The sequence below is a fragment of the Sander vitreus genome, chromosome 9 (assembly GCF_031162955.1).
Source record: "Sander vitreus isolate 19-12246 chromosome 9, sanVit1, whole genome shotgun sequence".
NCBI classification, from domain to species: domain Eukaryota; kingdom Metazoa; phylum Chordata; class Actinopteri; order Perciformes; family Percidae; genus Sander; species Sander vitreus.
Window position 1 is genome coordinate 4,391,834 of NC_135863.1, and position 19,059 is coordinate 4,410,892.

Consider the following 19,059-nt stretch of genomic DNA (forward strand, 5'->3'; position numbering starts at 1 on the left):
TCGTTTCTTAATGATGCACTTATAAGGACTTGGCAGCTTGTCACTGGGCATTCATCAGGTCAAATGGTTGAACAACGCAGATTTGAATGCCAGTGTTTTTAAAAGGTTTGATATACATCTTAAATATAAATACATTAATATACCCTGGACAAAGAAAAAGGTTTAGCAGATGGCTTTCTGTAATGTAATATAAATACAACCCTTGTTTTTCCTCTCCTTTACCAGTAGGTGGTGGCAAAGATCTATTACTAAGTCTGTGAAGAGCATTTAGATAAAAGATATCAGCAGACAAGTCTATCATTGACTGATATGTTTAAAAGAACATCTATCCATGAAAACACCAATTCACAAACATCTAGACATTTTATTATGAAAATAAGACAGAACAAAATTTGAGCACATCTTTCCTTCTATCATGCAGTAGAGCTGATGGACACACATGGAGAGAGCATTTTGCCAGACAGTCTCTCTGCAATACCTGCAGTGCAGTTCTTAATGTCTGGATGGTTCACAGGATGCCACAGTGAGGAAGTGCTGCAGACCACCCGTGGTCATTAATATGAATATGACAGATGATGAACAGTATCTGTATGTGGCTCAGTGAATAAAGGGTGACTGTAGGGTTCTGGATGCATGTGTGTGATTAGAAGCTTCTCTGTTGAAGCGTTTGTTGTTTACTTGGCCTCCTGGGCTTTTTTGGCGCTTTGTTTCTCCTTCGCCTGGCGAGTAAAAAACATTTTCATTAGTGTCCAGAATTTAAACAGGAATTAGTAAAGAATAGTGTATTTATGACTCTAATCGCCAATTCTGGGCACACACCCTGCAGACATTTAATTTGAATTACTGTAGTGCTTCAAAGTCTTATTCATGAACTAGATATGGCATGTCTATGTCATGGCTTGTGAGACATTACGTCTGCCCTCTAGTGGACAGAACAAACACTGAAGCTGAAATGCCTTGACAATAGACCTTTTTCAAGGCAGACATTTTGACTTGTCATGGTAGGAAAAGCACAGCTGAAACTGATAACCTTAACGATGGCTCAATTCCATCAAGTGTCCCAGTAAGCTATTTCAGTGAGTCAGTATGCACAATACCAGGGCCTCTCCTAAGTGGAATGCAGCCATCATTAATGGTTTGGAATACAACAGTGCTTTTCCTACTATGACATGTCAACATGTCTGCCGTGAAAAAGGTCTATTCGTTTGTTGATTATTTTTACTTCCTGAGGCCCTTAACATTGACAAGTCTTGTATTATTTATTAATGAAAGTCCCTTAAAACTACAAGACATACCATTAGAAATAATGAGGATAAATAACCAAAAATGTTTTAAAATCTCAAGATACTTTAGTCTTCCCAGGCACGTACAGTATACATAGAAGGCATGTAGTGTTGAAGAAAGCCACAGAAAGAAAATACCTTTTCCACCAAAGGTATTAACTGTTGGTACTCTGCCAGTGTCTTCAGTAGCTCCATGATGAAAGGAAGGTAGTTGTGCTTTCGCCGAATGTTTTCAATCTGTGAGAAAACGCATAAATCCAACAAGTGAGGGAAAACTGGACATGACCGATGTGTACGGAGGAAATTAAAAAGACCTCTTGCATTCTGGAGGTGGCTACTGTAAACACAGCCTTTACATTTAAAATGTGCTCATGGTTATTCAAAAGGCATTTTTCCACATGAAAAATACACTGTAGCGTTACGGACCATTTGCTTGCATTCCTATCACAGTCAATGTCACATGAAATACAGCATGTAATAGGAGGGAATGTAGAGTTGAGGAGAAACCCACCTTATATCTTTTAAGTTTCTGATTTTCCTCTTCAATAAGGAGCTGGTACTTGGCAATCTCTGACTGGATGGAGCTAAGAAACGTGCTGCTCTGGTCTGTGTCCATTGGTTCATCCTGAGAACAGAAGGGAGAAAACAAGGTTTATTTTTTTATATTATATATATATATATATATATATATATATATATATATATATATATATATATATATATATATATATATATACCCCACTCCTTAAATAAGTTTGTTTTCACTGTTGAAGTTAAACCTTAAACGTTGTGTTTGCTGACCTCCAGTGGTTGAATGAGTCACCTTGCTGCAGTAATGCGGATGTGTAATCAGGGTGTGATCAGTGTACTGTACACTGACATCACTGTTAGGTGTGGCTGGTCACAGGTGCAACAGAGCACATTTCCATCAACACCCAATAATGATGCTGGGCGTGGCATCAGGTGAAAGACTACTCCTTTCAACCAAAGGCAGGTCGGCAGAACAAGGATTTAAGGCTTGGGGTGAAGTTACTCTAAAGGCCCTGACACACCGAGCTCTATGTTGGCCGTCGACCCTAGTTGGTGCGGTGTGTCCCGCGGCGGCCTTTTACTGAACAGCCAATCCATCGGATTGGCTGTACTGCTTGAGGAAAAACAGCGAGGCTCTTTCATTTTTCATCTCATCTGATCAATTTAATACACATAAGAGCTGTCAAAACTGGTCAAAAATGACATTTGAATGTTCCTTCTAAAAAACGCACGCCAAAGGCCCCTCTCTTATGGGGTAAACCGTTGTGATTAGGGATGCAGCGATCGATTATTTTAGTAATCAAGTATTCTACCGATTATTCCATCGATTCATCGGATAAGAAATACTTTTGTTTTATTGAAGAGCAATAATATACAATAGTTTGGTTTAATTTTTGCAAATATTATTATTATTAAATATATTATTGCTCTTCAATAAAACAAACTAAACATTAAGTGCATTTAAGTGCCATATTACATTGTTTTTAAAGAAAACATTTTCTGAAATGCAATAACCTCAAACTAAGGCCTACGTTAAACATACATAAATATTACCTTAAGTTGTGCAACTTAATTTTCAGAACTACAAGTTTCATCCTGAGACTGATCTGTATATAGGCCTATTAGTCTAGTAGCCAACTAGGTGAACCCGGAAATGTTGAGTACACCAAAGTTTTATTGCAGAAATGTGAAGTATGGGTCCCAAGTATACATAAACTGCTGGATGCTAATTTGCATATGTTGAGCAATTTGTATAATTAGCATTATTAGCTTAATCGTCCATTTTGACCACATATGTTGCACTGTATGGCCAATTTCTACAATATACGAGTGGTTTTAGAGGATGCTGATTTCATTTCTGGCATTTCCAGATTTCAAAGAGCTAATTTTTTTACATATTTTGATTTATTTAGGCAAATGATTACTTTCAGGCATAATTTTAGGTTATTTTTATGCTAAACACAATAAGCTTACATTTCAGAATCATGAGTGCTCTTGTGAATGTTGATGCATTGTTTTCAGGGTGTAGTGAAGCTGAATCCGCTCCTGACACTGTTGACGATGAATCTTTGTTAGGCTGAATGTCATGCATTTCTGGAGGAAAAAGCAATGCGGGTATTTGACATAACTTGGATCCTGCAACTGTACAATACATATTAATGGGGTAGCTCTTTAAGACACCCAATGAGATGACATCACCTAAGCCCATCACCATGTGTGATCAACGAATTATGTACAAATATACAGTATATACATGCCATACAAGGGCAATGCCCGAATGGCAGAAGGGCTGTCCAGGTTGGTCCGCAAGTCGCAAGATCCAACGAGGACCCAGTTAAAACTCCACCAGATTCAAGAGCTAAAACGGAGTGTGGGCAACCCGGGTCAGCCTGGGTCAGCCCGCCAGACGCAAGGCTAACCAAGAGGGCCTCACCAGAAGTATATGAGCTGTAGCAAGATTTGTGACTTAGCAGATGCTGATGAAGCACCATCAGTAGAAGTAATGTTTGACAAACCGTGCGTTCACGGACATCGGAAATATGTTTTTCCGAGTGAAGACGTCATCATTCACGTCCCTTCCTGTGGGAATCAGAGGTGGGGAACTCGGGCCAGATTTTGCTAACCGAGTTTCCCAGTTGGTGACGCGTTGGTGACAACTGACGTTTGATGTGGGCGACTTTGGTTCACTGAACATATTTCAATGACAATAAACTTATTTATTGTGGACAAACGCCTCTGCTGAAAAACATACACAGACATAACATGTTTTTTTCATAAATAGGCCTATGTATAAAACCAACACCACCTTATCCATGTCCTTTCCAGGGGCCTGTTTCAAAACCAAGGTAAGGGATTAAGCCGGGATTTCCCCGTTATCCTGGATGAATTTAGCCTTGACATGGTTTCACGAAAGCGGAGGCACATCAATCACCATGGAGATTTATTCTGTGCAGCTAGCCTGCTCCCAACCAGGCAACAACCAGAATTTATTTAATCCTGGAGCCTTTTCTGATCACCCAGCAGTGGTTTTACCCTATTGTTATCAGCCTGGATTAAAATACAACAGGCGCATATTGCTGTTCATTTAAGTACTGTTATTATTTAAAGTTGTGACCATTATTTTTTTTAATAATTATTCATGTGACAGTCATTGTTACTGTTATATTGCTGTATGAAGACTGCTGTTCATGTTGTTGTTAGAAGTTTGATGACTATATTATGAGAGTTGCTGAGATAAGTAGAAAAGGCTGATAAAATTTCAAATGTGTTTTAAATGAAGTCTGTTACTAAGGGCAACACATACAATGATGTATATTTCTATAGTTGACCTATGCACCTTGAATTATTTTAGTTAATTAGTTTTTTTTTAATTCTGTAACAATAAGGATGTTTGTTTGTTCATGTTTGTTCTGCTTCCATGTGCGGATTTGGCATTCTTAGCACACAATTTGTGTTGTCCAGTAAACTGGGACTATAATTTGGGAGGATTGTACAATTTTAAGAACATATCCTAATTGTACAATCCTCCCAAATTATAGTCTTAGTTTACTGGACCAGTAACTGTCTAGTGATGTAGGCTACTGTACATTCATGTAACAACAGGGAGAGGACACCTCAATGGTTTTTGACCTTGCATTTTGCTGAAGGGGGGGGAGGGGGGGGGGAATACTCCATTCCATTCATGTTTACAGTGTGCATGGGATTTATCACTTAATTATCTTTATGGTTTCTAGATTTTAGAGTCCAATTTCTTCAGTGTCTTTATTTTCTATGTCCATATATACAAGGGAGCAAGGCATATAATATGTAGAGAAGGAAACTCGTCCTCTATAAAAAATAAAAGAAACGTGAGAAAAAGCGTGGCAGATAATAGGCTAGCGGACCGACTGAATGACTAATGTCTAAAAATATACATTTATGAACTACTGCTCTTAACTGAAAGCATTCAATGAGTCACTTGCCATTTACAAAAACGATCAGTTGTACACTTTGCATTAAAAGCGAGCAGTGGAAGTTAATGACTTAGGAAATGTATATTTTAGCCCATGAGAGAGAGGGAGGAACAGAGTGAAAGAGATATTTACACATCATAGTCTAGCCTAGAAAATTGATCTTCATGGTAAATTTCCTGAGTAACATTATCTTCTGCTCACTTTTAAGACAAAGAGTAGAACTGTTAATTAGTGCAAATGATAAGTAGCCTAATCCTTGAATGGTATGATTATGACGGTTTCAATTCAGAGCAGTGGTCAGTTAATGTATATATTTAGGCTGCTTACGCGGTCGGTCCGTGATCGTCTCCTACGCTTTCTCTCGCCGTTTCATTACAGCGGCCGTGTTTCTTTTCTTTTTATACAAATAATGTGCTTCACGTCATCATACTTCCACAAGAAGCTGCTGCTCACTCTGTATAAAGTATGTACAATACGTATTCTCCATTTTGGCATCAGTAAATCTGTGATCGACCTCGCGGTCTTTTGAGGAAAGCCGTGGACGCGCATCTATCTGAATTACTTCAGCCTGGCTCGACCTAGTCGCTCCTCCTCAGCCTGGCTTGGCCTTCGTGAAACGCACCAAGCCAGGATGCACAGATTAGACTAGGTCAAGCCTCGCTTTATCGGTTATCCTGGATTTATAAATTCTGCTTTTATGAAACAAGCCGCTGTTCGTTGTCCTGCAGATAACACCTGACGGTGTGCTGTTTGTATGCTCGCATAAGAAAACAGCAGCAAATTATTGTGGCCTCCATGTTTTCACACACCTGATGCTCTAGGCTACGCCCAACAGTTGGTGGCAGTCATGCAACAAGTTGTTATGCCAAACGCCAATATAACAGAAGAAGAAGAACACACATCCCGACCATCCTAACCACCATGTGAACGCTAGTAGTCGGAAAAACAATGTAATCACGGGGGCGGTCCCCGTCATTCCGAGGTGGCATGAACGCGCCATCAGTCTCATGTATGACTGTGTCTCCGAGCTCTTAATTAGCAGAGTAGCGATTCCTTTGGACCCAGATATTTTAAAGTCACCATCTTTGCCACTGCATGGTGCAAATAGACACTTCTTTCCCGACATTTTGACCTGATCAAACCATCTCTTTGTTTTGAAAGTACTTAACCCTAGAGTCGAATGGTTAAATAATCCACCACAACAACTTGAGAAAGCAGCAATAACACTGAATATCGGCTGTTTTTAATCCTTTCCTCATCAAACCACAAGAAGTCTGAATTTTTAAAAAAGAAAATCCGAAATTTTAAAATAATGGTAACTAATTTTAGAACACCAGATTCACCCACAAAATGGATCACAATATTGTCATTATAACTCACAATCTTATTATTTTATCGTAATGTGAAAACATAAAAAACATAAGTAATGTCAACATTAAATCCCTTGACTGACTTTTGTACGAATATTAAGGCGATATAAGAAAAACATATTTGCAAGGTGAATTCCGACTTGAAAGTCAACACTCGTATTGAACTATCATTCCAATTTATTTCAACATGTTGAGATTAAAATACAAATTTCAAGAATAAAGTATGGCATCATGTTGACTTGGTTCATACCAAGTGTACCAATGTCAAAACTTGTTCAGAGAGGTGTCGGTAAACTAGCCGTCCTAGACTAGCCATCCAGGCTTTTAGGATACTGGCTAGTGTAACGTTAGGTTAGCTCGACTGCCGAGGGCACAACTTAAGTTATGTTGTACCAAAAATGCTCGTTCCTTATCGTTTTGGTTGTTTTTGATTAGCTTGTTCGATAGGGCTATGAGTTCAATAACGCCGGTGTTCCAATATCCAAATTTGTTATAGAATTACCATTTAGAAGTCTGAACGTTCACCATCCTCTAAAACCACTCCATTATTGTAGAAACTGATCCATTTTCTAAAAAATTCTAAATTCTAAAAAATCTATTGTCACTCTGGAAGATTCTGGTAATTATGCAAATTTAGCTAATTATGCAAATTGCTCAACATACGGAAATCAGCATCAGGCAGTTTCTGTATGCTGGGGACCCATACTTCACATTTCTGCAATAAAACCTTGATGTACTCAACATTTCCGGGTTCACAATGGGGCTCTCTGGGCTGGCTACTAGACTAAATATTAGTTATACTCAACCTATTTTCATTTATATATTTGATTACAATGTCGCACAGCTCTGTTACACTTATGCTAGTAGATCGTTGATCAGCTGTTTCTCCGTGAAGAGAGAGTGTGAGAGAAAATGGTGCGCAACAGTCAGCTGTTTTTCCGAAAGGATAGTCAACAAGTCGGCTCTTTAGATCAAATTGTGGTCACCGCGACGTATTTTCTTGTCTTTGATTTTGGGAGTTGTTGTGTTTGGTGTAGTTTCATCGTCCATACGACTCTGTGATTTACTTTTGTCGGGTCCGCTTTGTGGAATGGATGAATAAGTTAGACTATGTTTTCTGTTGAGATGCTGAAGCATTGACGTCGTGCTATTATTGTGGTAAGCTAGTTGGATTTTGCAGTAGACGCACTGTACAGAGTTTTCATTTTAATGACGTTTGAACCGACTCCAAACTTTGGACACTTTCTGTCCTTTTCGCCAGCCTGTCTCTTCTCTTAGCTCCGTCGCTATTTACGCTCTCTTTCTTAATTTTGTAATCTGCGCCATCAGCCTTCATGGCATGTGTCGCCAGCAGCGTCAGCCCGGTGTGGGACAGTAATAATCATCCGTGCGGAAACACCGTGAGCGATACAACGTTGGTAACATTGATTAAACGAAACTTTGAGGCAAATCATTTTGATCGGCGCCCAGGTTTTTTAGTAAACAAATTATTCGAGTTACTCGAGGAATCGTTTCAGCCCTAGTTGAATGGATGAGAAATGTTTTCTGTTGAGATGCTGAAGCATTGACGTCGTGCTATTATTGTGGTAAGCTAGTTCGGTTTTTCAGTAGACACTGTACAGAGTTCTCATTTTAACTGCATCGAGGATTTTTTGTAATCGAATTATTTGAGGAATTGTTTCAGCCCTAAGCGATAGATTGTATTATTACAGTAGATTTCATCAAACCTGGAGCAGTTGTGTCTCACATTATGTGTGGATGACAAATATGATGTGACGAACATGACAGTCAGACTTCTGGATGGAGTCCCAAAGCAAAGAAAGAAACGGAAATTCTTTTTTCTACTTGAGCACAACAAGGTTATCTTTTGAAATCTGATGCATTTCACTTGTCGCCGAAGCAGGGAGAAAGTTGTCATGTGTGCACTGGGTTCAGCTCTCTCTCTGCCACTCACCTCAGTAAGCTGGGTCTGGAGCTCTGCGATTTTTCTCTCGTATATCATCTTCCTGTCCGACACAATGGCCATTAGGTTGAATCGGATCTCTCCTTCACTATACCTGAAAGAGGTAAACAATACAATTTTACAAAGTATAGAATGATACGCTGTCAGGAAATTTAAGGTAGTACAGTATTTGGCAGAACAGGTTTGCATACACAAAGAGAATACTATCTTTGCTTTATAAGATTATAAACCATGAAAAATGCTAAATAAATCAAATGAGATGGATAAAAAAAAAAGGTTGTCTGCTAAATCATCTCGGTGTACTGCTTTACATTTATTCTCTGTTGGTGTCTCACTACTTAAAAAAAAAAGTGAAAGAGATTCACTTAAAGCATTCAAATTCCACTTTAACTGTGATAAAAAGCATGTGGTTAACCCAAGATCCATCTAAAATAAATGGACAAAGATATTCACTTCTGTATTCTTTTCTCGATCACTGGGCGAACTGCGCTGATCCAGTCATCCTGGTTGCATGCACCTGGTGAAAAACAGACAGGAAGAAATAATACTGCAGGTGTCCATATATACAGTAACGGCCCTGTACATCATCATAAAACAGACAGTTTTAGAGGAAATGGGCCACGGCCTACAAGATTAAATTCAGCTGTGCACAGCAGGACCTCACGCCGAGGGACTTTCAACATTAAACTGCCAATTTTGGCGCTGAAACCATAAAGCAATAAAAATAATAATAACAAATGACTCTTTTTTTGCTTACCCAGGTCAATTGGTCCCTCTCGAAGTCCATCCAGCTCGTATAGTCTGCCGTTTACAGGAACATAGCTCACAAAGTGAAAGGCGTCCTCGTCCTTCGCTGTGGACTTTGCATCAAATTCAAACATTTGCTGTCTGCAAATGCAAAAAAAAAAAAAAGCACAATTACAAAAATCAATCAAAGCAGGAGATAATTATCATGCATTACACAAACAAATGATGATGCTATTGTTTTGTCTATTAACCGAGTAGGGATGTAGAGACTCCAAGAAAATCAGAACTCAAGTCACTAAATCAATGCGATGTACAGAATGTTAAACATGTTTGTCAATTAAAATAAAGTCTTAATTAAAAATGTTAACACTAAGTGTGTTGTGAAAGTGCTTACGTGACAACGGTAAGCACTGACAAAGTTTCGGGGTGACCTACAAATCACCCGGCCTCACATCTGCCTGTTTCACAAGAGCAGACGGGTGAATTGGCAACAAATGGGCCAATGACTTTTCACAGAGTTGGAATGAGGAGCTAAAAATAACATGAAGCCAATCAAACAGACTTTCTCCAGCAGCTGGATATGATAGGAGCAGGAGCTTACCTGGCAAAGCTGTTGTGAACTTGTCGGATCACTTCAGAGTTGCTAAGAGCCAAACCTTTCATCTGAGAAGAGCGGGAGGTGCAGGATTAGAATATAGACTTAATAACCCTTGCCTTAAAGATGCAGCAGCGTTATGAAAGGCTGTATGGGACACATTATACATTCCTTTTGCTAGTAACAAGTCATGCATCCAATTAGTTTTTTTCAATGCAAGTAAAATTAAAAAAAAGGTACTAATTCAAATGAATGACTAATTTGTTGCTTCTATTATCATGCCTAGAAAAGATTATTCTATGTAGCGATTCCAGACCTGCTTGCCTTCCCTCATAATTCATCTTTGCCATTTCTAAATTGGTTTAGACTAAAATAAATAAAAAAACAACACAAAGTATCGTTGTGTAGTCTCTATACTTTGAGCTTTTCCAAATAAATGGAGAAGTTGAGCGTCAAAAATGAGCTCAGCCGGGTTCTTCTGAACATTTGTGGGACAGACCACTGAGTCATCATGGTTTTGAAGGTAAGAGTTAGTGTTAAGTTACTATAGCAATGGCAAGTTGTGCAATGAAGTATTGCTCCCAGAAGGAAAGCCATTTCAAAAAAAATTTTAAATGATGGAAATAATGTATTGCTTATTATTTGCGTTACCGGCCAAATGCGTTGTGTCACTAAGTTAAAAGGGAAGGTACATAGTTTAAAAACAACATAAACCATCAAAACACTATATTGTGTAGACAAGTAAATTCCTAAAATCAATGCATGCAATTTAAAATAGTTTTTTTTTTTTTTTTTAAAAACACAGTTTTTTAGTTTCAAGAGAAAAAAAAAATCCATTAACGTACAGCAGCATCGAAACTCTGTGAAAACTCCCTGAACTCTGTCAGTGTGTCCCCAAGCAACATGTCAGAATGGGAGCAGTTGAGCAGAACGCTGACTATTGCCTGCGTAGCACAGGCGTTGTTAATGACCTGAAAACACAAATAAAATTCACAATAATTAAATTGGGCAGATAAAAGAACCCCTTATTGATGCATATGCATTTAAAAACGACCACATTACACCCACTGTCATTTAAATCATCAAACCTTAAAAAGGTGCAATAGATACCAATTTTTTTTTTTAAATCTGAGAATGTTATGATAAAACTTACATCCATATTGAGAGCTTCCTATATCGTGCAAGGAGAATAAAGTAAGGAGAAGTTCCCTCGCATTTTGTTTTGGGTTGTGTGCCTAATATCATAGGCTCATGACTTAGTTATATAGTTAGGCTAATCATTTCTTATAATTACACTTGTCTTTTGTTCTAGTCAGTGCAGTTACCATCTGATGTACCCTTAGTAACTAGGTAGCAAATATGGAGAATACGTTTTTATTATGATCCTTTTTTGGAGCTATACTAGTTAGATATTGAGTCAAATGCATCTGGAAGGACACCATTGCATGAACTGATTAGTTTCAAATAAGGCTTTACAAATGCAGATAGAGGCTGATCGTTTCTTGGCTATGGACATATTTATTGGTATTTATACTACAGCTGCAAACTAACAATCTCTTATTATTATTTACCTAATATTAAAAAAACAAAAAAAACAAATAAAGTATATTTAGAAGCTAAATATACCTGTTTTGCAAAGAAGATGTGGTCAAGCCTTGAATCCTGAACAATTGATCCTGCTGGCTCCTCGCCTGGCTGCCACTTGAACAGGAAAATCAACCCATGAACTGGTCTGGAACAGAACACATAACGTCAATTTAAAAAGGCCCGTATTTATTAAGGAGGGAGCATGCAATATAATGAAGCTGCAGATATGAACATACTTCAAGTTGTCAAAGTTCTCTGGCTCCATACTCCATATCTCTTCAACCTGGGCGCCTTTGCAACCTAACAAGGACAAGTAAAGCATCACATATTCGTGTGATATACACTTGTAGTACTAAGTGAGGAGCTTTTCCAAGTGACGGGCTGACAGCAGAGCTAAGCACAACAAATGTCATTCATGAGCGAGGGCATCTTTCACGCGCCGTTGTTTTGAACGCTGAGTAATGCTAGCCAGTTAGCTTGCCTAATTAAGTTACGGCTAGGCTGCCCAATGAAACATGCAACATTTTAATAAATGTAGCGTTTGGGTGGCTATTTAGAATACATGGCCTCCGAAATATTTGGTTTCATCCTCACGGCATTATTTTTGCACAGGAAACCAACAGTAGCTAATTAAGAAGTTACCCTAAGCTAGCTAGCTAGCGCTGTCGGATAGCCACGTTAACGTTGCACTGAATGAGCAGCTAGCGTTTAACTAGTCACTCACCGAATCCTTTTATCAGTTCTGTGAACACGCCAGGGTCACTCTCCATCAGACACCACTCTCCTGCGCTTCCAGCCATTCTTTACAATGCTGTTTATTCAACCTACTGTGCACATATACAAGATGCTAATATCCTAGCTTAGCAGTAGCTACACCCGCTAGTCCAGCTAATTTCTCTGAAGCACTGCAGTGACCTCACCGTGATGCAGTGCAATGTGGGCAATCTGGGTGCGCGCGTTTGATTTCACAGCGTATACCGTCGGATATTAACACATATTTGATAAAAAAAATATTTCAAAACATTGGCGACAAGCTTCGTTTTATGAATATACATGTATCAACATTTGCAAAGAGAAAACTAAAAACGATGACCCAAAAATGACCCTCTTGTGAACTACATTCAACCCCCTCCCGCTTACATCGACGTGGGTAACAAATGAAGCACTCTTCGGTAAAAACCTAAAAACGCAAAGCCAGAAATGGGAGGCTGATGGTGGGGTTTCATTCATATTTATTAATAATCATAAAAACACATTCAAGGAATTAAGAAAACATACCTACGCTCATTAATCTTATAATTATAGCACTGACCAGTATCATGATTCATTAGGCTATTCATACACTTTGGTAAAACCATTTACCTAATATCAAAGAAATTCAGAGACAAACAGTTTCTGCTAAGATATCAGATACATTGACATAGAAAATGCTTGGACGACAAAGTAAAAAAAGAAAATACAAAATGATTCTATTTTTCACATCATCCTATGCAAATAAACATTTCTAAACAATGTGTAATGTTTAAATAAATGTGCATAATAACATGTACCAATCATACAAACAGCTGTAGTTCTCTTAATCCTAAATCATATAAACAATGACCTGAGATACACTCAGAGAAGATTATATATATATATATATATATATATATATATATATATATATATATATATATATATATATAAAAACTGTCAATACATCAGTTTATATATATACATCACAATCCTATGATGTTCAGTTTGATGATGCTTGATTCTGAGAGAGATCGCGCTTTTTATGACTGTAATATTGTTCAATACAACCATGCAGATGAAAAGTAGTTTCACAATTCACAGGTTTTGTTTAAAAGATGACAGCTTTAATAATAATAATAATAATAATAATAATAATAATACTTTACATCCCTGGATGGAAACGTATGTAGCAGAACATTAAGTATCCAATGCACTTTGATCAATAAATAACATATACATGCTCAAGCAATGTTTAACTTGTAGTACGAGATCAAGCAAACACTTGATGAATACAGGATTGACAAAAACTACAAGAACGGTTAGTCATTTAGCGGACTCAAACTGTCCGCTGCCCGAGCCGTCGGAGCTGGTCGCACAGCAGGGAGCACACTGTTGGATCAGGGGCAGCAACCTTCCCTGTTGATGGAGTTGTTTGGTATCAGAGCCACCTCCGATGCAGTTTCCATTAATGAAGACTCTCGGCACCTGAACACACAAATCATGCCTTAACATTAGCTCTTTAAAAAAATAAAACAGGTCAAGCTTCATGAGTCACCTGACATCCTCAGGCAGCAGCCCTCCATCTCCCACTACATCAAGCCAAAACACTACAGCCTGTCTGAGGAGCTTAGCATTTTAAACCTTCTTTAAAAAAAAAAGGTAAGAGTTTTGGGAAAATACTTTGTTTTGTTGTGACTCGTATTAACTTTCATCAACATGTTTCCAATAGAGATGTCCCGAGCTGATCCTAAGGATCTGTATCGGGGCCGATTTGGGCATATTTTAACGGATCAGTAACAACTAAAATAAAGCCGATTAAAATCCGATCCTTTTCTTTACTGAACCCTGTGCTAGGCTCTACAGTGCAGCATTTTGCTCCAGTGAAAATTAGAGCGTGTGAATGTTAGTGACTCTGAATTCTGACAACGGGATTTACAAAATGATGTTTCCCAGATTCAGTACACACCAACTCTAGTCTCTCTGTCTCATTAGCAAAAAGCAGTGTACAAAGCATCCAGCTAGACGGGTCATATCAGGTGATGCTAAGCAATGTTAATTCCATAAGTAACTTGATGGCAGGCCAAAATTAAACTTGTCTAGTTAAAGTGCTCTCTGCCAGCCAATGTCTGTACCCGGCCAAAAATAATTTGTGAGTGAAGGGCCTCCGATCTGTGACACCACTGTATAAGGTGACCTTTCTCTAAACTGTATATATTTGCCATCATCAAAGACTATCGTCTGACAAGGATGCAACTTGCTCTGGGGCCTCATCTATAAACATTGCGTACGCAGGAAAAGCTTGCGTACGCTGATTTTCCCGCTCACAGTGCGATTTATAAAAATGTACTTGACGTGACAATGTGCGCCTGTCACCCAAACTATTGAGCAGACGTGAGAATGTGTGGGCCCTCCACAAAGTCTTTTCTGGCTCTGTAACGTGGCAAATTCTAAGTGATAAGTGCCGAAACTCACCAAACATTACAAAATATAAGTTTCCACTTCACTTACTGGAATACCACTGTGACGTTTTCTATGAAAAAACATTATTATATCCGCTGGTACTCCAACATCTTTAACACTATTAACTATTAGTTGTTGTTCGGACAGACCTGCCCCCACTGCTAAAAAAAAAATCCTAAAGGAAACACTGTCACTGTGCAACAAAAAGATCGGCACGGAAAAATGCGATAGTGTCTGTGAGTCTGTAGTTGCCGAGCCTCAGACATCCATGGCGTACAGGAGGCGGGATGCACGGATCCATCTCCCCAGGAACAAACGCTGGGTCGGGTGGGCAAACTCATGGGATGCGTAATTGATCCCGTGGATGACTTTGTTGGCCATGTAAGTGAACAAGGTGTAGGAAATGAACCCGACCCAATCCACCAAACACTGGGCCGTCTTGACTGTCTTGATTCTGCACATATTTCTGGTACTGTAGTCCAATTTATTATTTCATTATTTTATCCATGGGTGGTGCAGCGGATCCGTGCGTACTGTCACCTGCCGTGGAGACGCTGGCCTCACTAACCTCTCCTCCTCCTGAGTCGGGTCTCCCTCGCGCTGGACTCAGTTTCACTGAGCCTACTAACACTTACTACTACTAAATGGCATTACATCAGTGGGTTCAAGGAAAGGTGCGCAGGACCTGGCGTACGCCCAGTTTTGTACATGTGAATATTTCTGTACGTAGGTACTTTTCAAGTTTTGGCCGTACGCCATCTTCTGGTATGAAAGCTGCGCAGTCTTTTACACATGAGGCCCCTGGTCTTTATCTTGACTCAAGATGAAGTCCTGAGTCCTGGCTGCAGCCCAAACAATACTAGTCAAGGCAACCTAAATTTAACTTGAATGCAGAACTGCCAGAACAAACAAGCTGTCAAATATGCATGTTTTGACTCTTCGCTGAAATAACAGGCTGCAAAGTTACTTAAAATTCCTATCCCAAAATAAAGCATGAGGCTCTTACCGTTCTTGCGCCGGTCATCTGAGCTAAGGCCTCTTGAAGTCTCCTCCCGTCATTGTGCTCGTCCAGTTCAATCACTTTGTAGGTCGCACCAATTTCATTGAACACATTCTTGGCCATTTTGCAATAAGGACAGGTGGTCTTGGAAAATATCACAACACAGTTCTGGGACACCATCTCCTGAAAGGTCATGCAAAAAAAAAAGGATTGAATTAAATATCAGTAGAACACAGACATAGACTGCACATACCAGGCCTCAAGTTGAGTTGCTGGGCAAAGGTGAAGAAACCTTTACTCTGCATTTTCATTAGGCTAAGTATTCCCATGGTTAATATTTAGTCAGTGAGATAACTGTGGGTCCATTTCATATTTTATTTTTTTACTCTGATAAACTGACAAAAGAAGCCAAGAAACGAAATTGAGTATGAAGCGAAGTACTGCTGGTGGACTGTAGGAATCCCCAGCAAATAAAATGTTGAGACATGTCTGCAAAAAATAACTGAAACTGTATTGCTTTAATGCAAAATTATCAGACACAGATAATTCAAATAGGTTGTAGTGAGATCCACAGCGTACTACTGTCCCAAAAGGTTTAACAAGTTGACTGCAGGTAACAGATCTGTAAGCATTTACTTACCCGAACATACTGTACACAGGATGTGCTGGACAGAGCTGTGGAGGATGTAAAATTCCCCATTCTGAAAAAAAACAAAACAAAAAACAAATCAAAGAGCATAGAATATTTTAAGGCATGTGGCTCCTGTCATCTTACTGACGCACACTAACGTTACAAGGATTATAAATAGGTTCAGGCAATAACCTCAGAAACGTGAAGATATCACAGGAAGAGACGATCTGAACGCTTATAATTAGCGTCAAAATAATAGCTAACTGGAGAATCACTGCTGGTCTGAAAATACACTTGAACATTGTTAAAGTTGTAAAGCTAGCAATTACTGATTTTACCGCGTCTTAAATATCGCTGTTTAACTCCGTTTAACGCCTGCAGTAAGGTTTATGTAGCCTACTAGTTAATCCAGGAGGATTAGGAGTACACACGCTCTTCACAGACACTCGAAATCAGGTCAGATTTGATGTGGGCATGAGACATGCCAAAGTCCATTACAAATCTAGCAATATCAAGATGGCAAGCTACAGTGACAACGAAAAAACACTTCCTAAAACGTTGTTGTAAATGTGTCATGAAACGTGACCACCTAATTGTAAATTCGGTATTAATTTGATTCGCCTCTCAGTACTTAATCCAGTTAAATATAAATGTTTAATTGCTTAACTACCGCCAACCTTAGGTGGAAGAATAGAGACGGCGGCATAACGTTAGCTAGCTAACGGCAACAGTAAAGCAAATGATAAAGGTTGACTTTTTCATGAAAATATGGATTGTTAATGGATCATATGCATGCCGAATTTGTCAGAGGAATCTATTGAATCGTAGACATTACAAAAAATGTGTGTGTGGCACTTTCAAATAGATTAAATTTAGAATGTTGTTAGGTTATTATGAAACATCTGTTCGGCATGGTAAAGGTACGTAACGTTAAGCATGTGGCAGTGAATGGGCTAAATTAATTTAGCCATTTCAACTTCTGTTAACCGAAAATGGTGTACCTGTTGCACTATTTACTAACGTTAACGTTACTTCTTGGGTGCAAGTACTTTTTTAAACAACAGTCTGTGTTTGGTTTATTAAACTAGCCAGCTATTATCTTAGTCAAGAGAGCAAGAATGACCTTCGGCAGCCGGTCCATGCCACCCTGGGAAGACATCCTGCTCGAGCAAACATGGAGAAAAAAGAAAATAGGGCCAAAAAATAATTGCGATGTTGGCCTGGATTAAACATGCGGTAAGTGTGCAAACACTTCTAAAATCACACACTTCATCTGGCGGTAACTGTACGCTTGCTTTTGCCCCTATTTACCTACCTTACGTGACCACCGGAAGTAGTTTCTGACGCAGACGCAAGCCGCAGTTTGAACGTAACGCCCATAACGTCAACACCATTAATGTGGAGGAGACTCAAATGTGATTACACAGAGTGGTATCATACATGGTCGGTCATTTTATTGGGTAAAATAGCATACCTAAAAATATCAGATATCAAAAATATCAGATCTACATGTGCAAGATTTTTATGGGACTCTGCATATTCGATTAATTTATTTAAATTGAACTTTGAGTATATATATATAGACCTAGCCTATATGCAGATATTGACCAAGTGAAACATGTATAAACAGCCATGACTTACCTAATGGAGTGACAGGAAGTCTTTCCAATTTATTTTTATTTTTTTTATTTTGTCTCATTCAGAATCCGTTTTCTCCTCCAAATGGCAGTAGAGACTGGCTTCTGTATTTGGATGGTCCATGTATGTCAATTAGGGTGGTAAAACTGCCAAAGTAGTCTCCATATGGATGGAGGAAGAGAGTGCACCAAAACAAATTTGTGTATGTATTCAGTCAGGATTACTACCAGATTGTGACAGGATTAAGTAATAGGTAATAGTAACATTATTAATAATAGTAGCCTATTTGTAGGTGGCATTCCAATGCCAGGGACACCTCAAGTAAAATATCCCCTGTGCTGAGTGTGCTGAGGTCAAAGAGACCAGTGGAATTCAAGGAAATAACATATCACACTCTGTCATGTCTGTCTGTACAGCACAGGCATCAAAGCTGTTACAAATGCGGAAAATGTCTTCCTTTATCCTCAAATGTGTTTCGTTTCCCCTCCCTTTTCAAATGCAGGAGAAAATGCATTAGTTCAGAATTAACTGTTTCCCATTTACCATGTTAGCCCTGAATAGGCTCACAGGCTAGGGGACCAATCACACATCTAAGGATATCTGATGAGGCAGCACAGAAGTGCTTCACTTCAAATACCTTTTTTTTTTTTTTTTTCAAAGCCATGCCAGAATTGCATGATTTCAAAATGGATTCACACCATCAAAGAGATACACAGTCTTGCCCTGGAGTGGGTACTGTAATACCTGACACAAATCCTGACATGTTATGAAAGGCAGTAGAGAATACATATTAGGGTTCAAATACCTGATCACAGCATCGATACGCGTGATAAAAGACAGGGAGGGTTGGTCCAACCGATCAGTTATTTTGGTCAGGCTGGATGGATCTTCAACATCAAGCTGGAGTTTCAATGTCCTTTTCTATCCAGTTTATTTTTTTATTTTTGTTCAGATTATTTTTTGGGCTTTTCCGCCTTTATTTGACAGGACAGCTAGGTGAGAAAGGGGAGAGAGAGGGGGGGAAGATATGCAGGAAATCGTCACAGGTCGGCTTCGAACCCTGGACC

The 19,059-nt window shown here is 39.0% G+C and overlaps 2 protein-coding genes across 3 annotated transcripts; both read right to left on the bottom strand.

Moving 5' to 3' along the window:
- Positions 1–344: 344 nt before the first annotated feature.
- Positions 345–12,460, bottom strand: uchl5 (ubiquitin carboxyl-terminal hydrolase L5). The gene is made up of 11 exons (XM_078258388.1): positions 12,253–12,460; positions 11,765–11,828; positions 11,568–11,673; positions 10,787–10,912; positions 9,948–10,009; positions 9,357–9,487; positions 9,053–9,116; positions 8,591–8,693; positions 1,795–1,908; positions 1,422–1,520; positions 345–719 (listed from the first exon to the last, which is right to left on the bottom strand). The coding sequence occupies exons 1-11, from the start codon at positions 12,326–12,328 to the stop codon at positions 675–677; spliced, it is 990 nt and encodes a 329-aa protein (XP_078114514.1). The 5' UTR covers positions 12,329–12,460; the 3' UTR covers positions 345–674.
- Positions 12,461–13,206: 746 nt separating this feature from the next.
- Positions 13,207–17,691, bottom strand: glrx2 (glutaredoxin 2). Of its 2 annotated transcripts, none has more exons than XM_078258390.1 (4): positions 17,670–17,691; positions 16,364–16,424; positions 15,730–15,906; positions 13,207–13,748 (listed from the first exon to the last, which is right to left on the bottom strand). In XM_078258390.1, exons 2-4 carry the CDS (start codon positions 16,421–16,423, stop codon positions 13,587–13,589), a joined length of 399 nt encoding a protein of 132 aa, XP_078114516.1. In that variant the 5' UTR covers position 16,424; positions 17,670–17,691; the 3' UTR covers positions 13,207–13,586. The 2 variants fall into 2 exon arrangements, with proteins under 2 accessions (XP_078114516.1, XP_078114515.1); XM_078258389.1 differs by lacking the exon at positions 17,670–17,691 and adding an exon at positions 17,478–17,663.
- Positions 17,692–19,059: the final 1,368 nt, after the last annotated feature.

Excerpts from the sequence above, each read along its gene's own strand:
- glrx2 (XM_078258389.1), bottom strand. The coding sequence starts at position 17,587 with ATGTTTAATCCAGGCCAACATCGCAATTATTTTTTGGCCCTATTTTCT. Across the intron at positions 16,425-17,477 it reads GCATGGACCGGCTGCCGAAG|AATGGGGAATTTTACATCCT; the intron begins GTCATTCTTGCT and ends GTTTTTTTTCAG. Across the intron at positions 15,907-16,363 it reads CCTGTGTACAGTATGTTCGG|GAGATGGTGTCCCAGAACTG; the intron begins GTAAGTAAATGC and ends ATGACCTTTCAG.
- uchl5 (XM_078258388.1), bottom strand. The coding sequence starts at position 12,328 with ATGGCTGGAAGCGCAGGAGAGTGGTGTCTGATGGAGAGTGACCCTGGC. Across the intron at positions 11,829-12,252 it reads AGAACTGATAAAAGGATTCG|GTTGCAAAGGCGCCCAGGTT; the intron begins GTGAGTGACTAG and ends TGTCCTTGTTAG. Across the intron at positions 8,694-9,052 it reads ATCGAGAAAAGAATACAGAA|GTATAGTGAAGGAGAGATCC; the intron begins GTGAATATCTTT and ends TACCTCTTTCAG.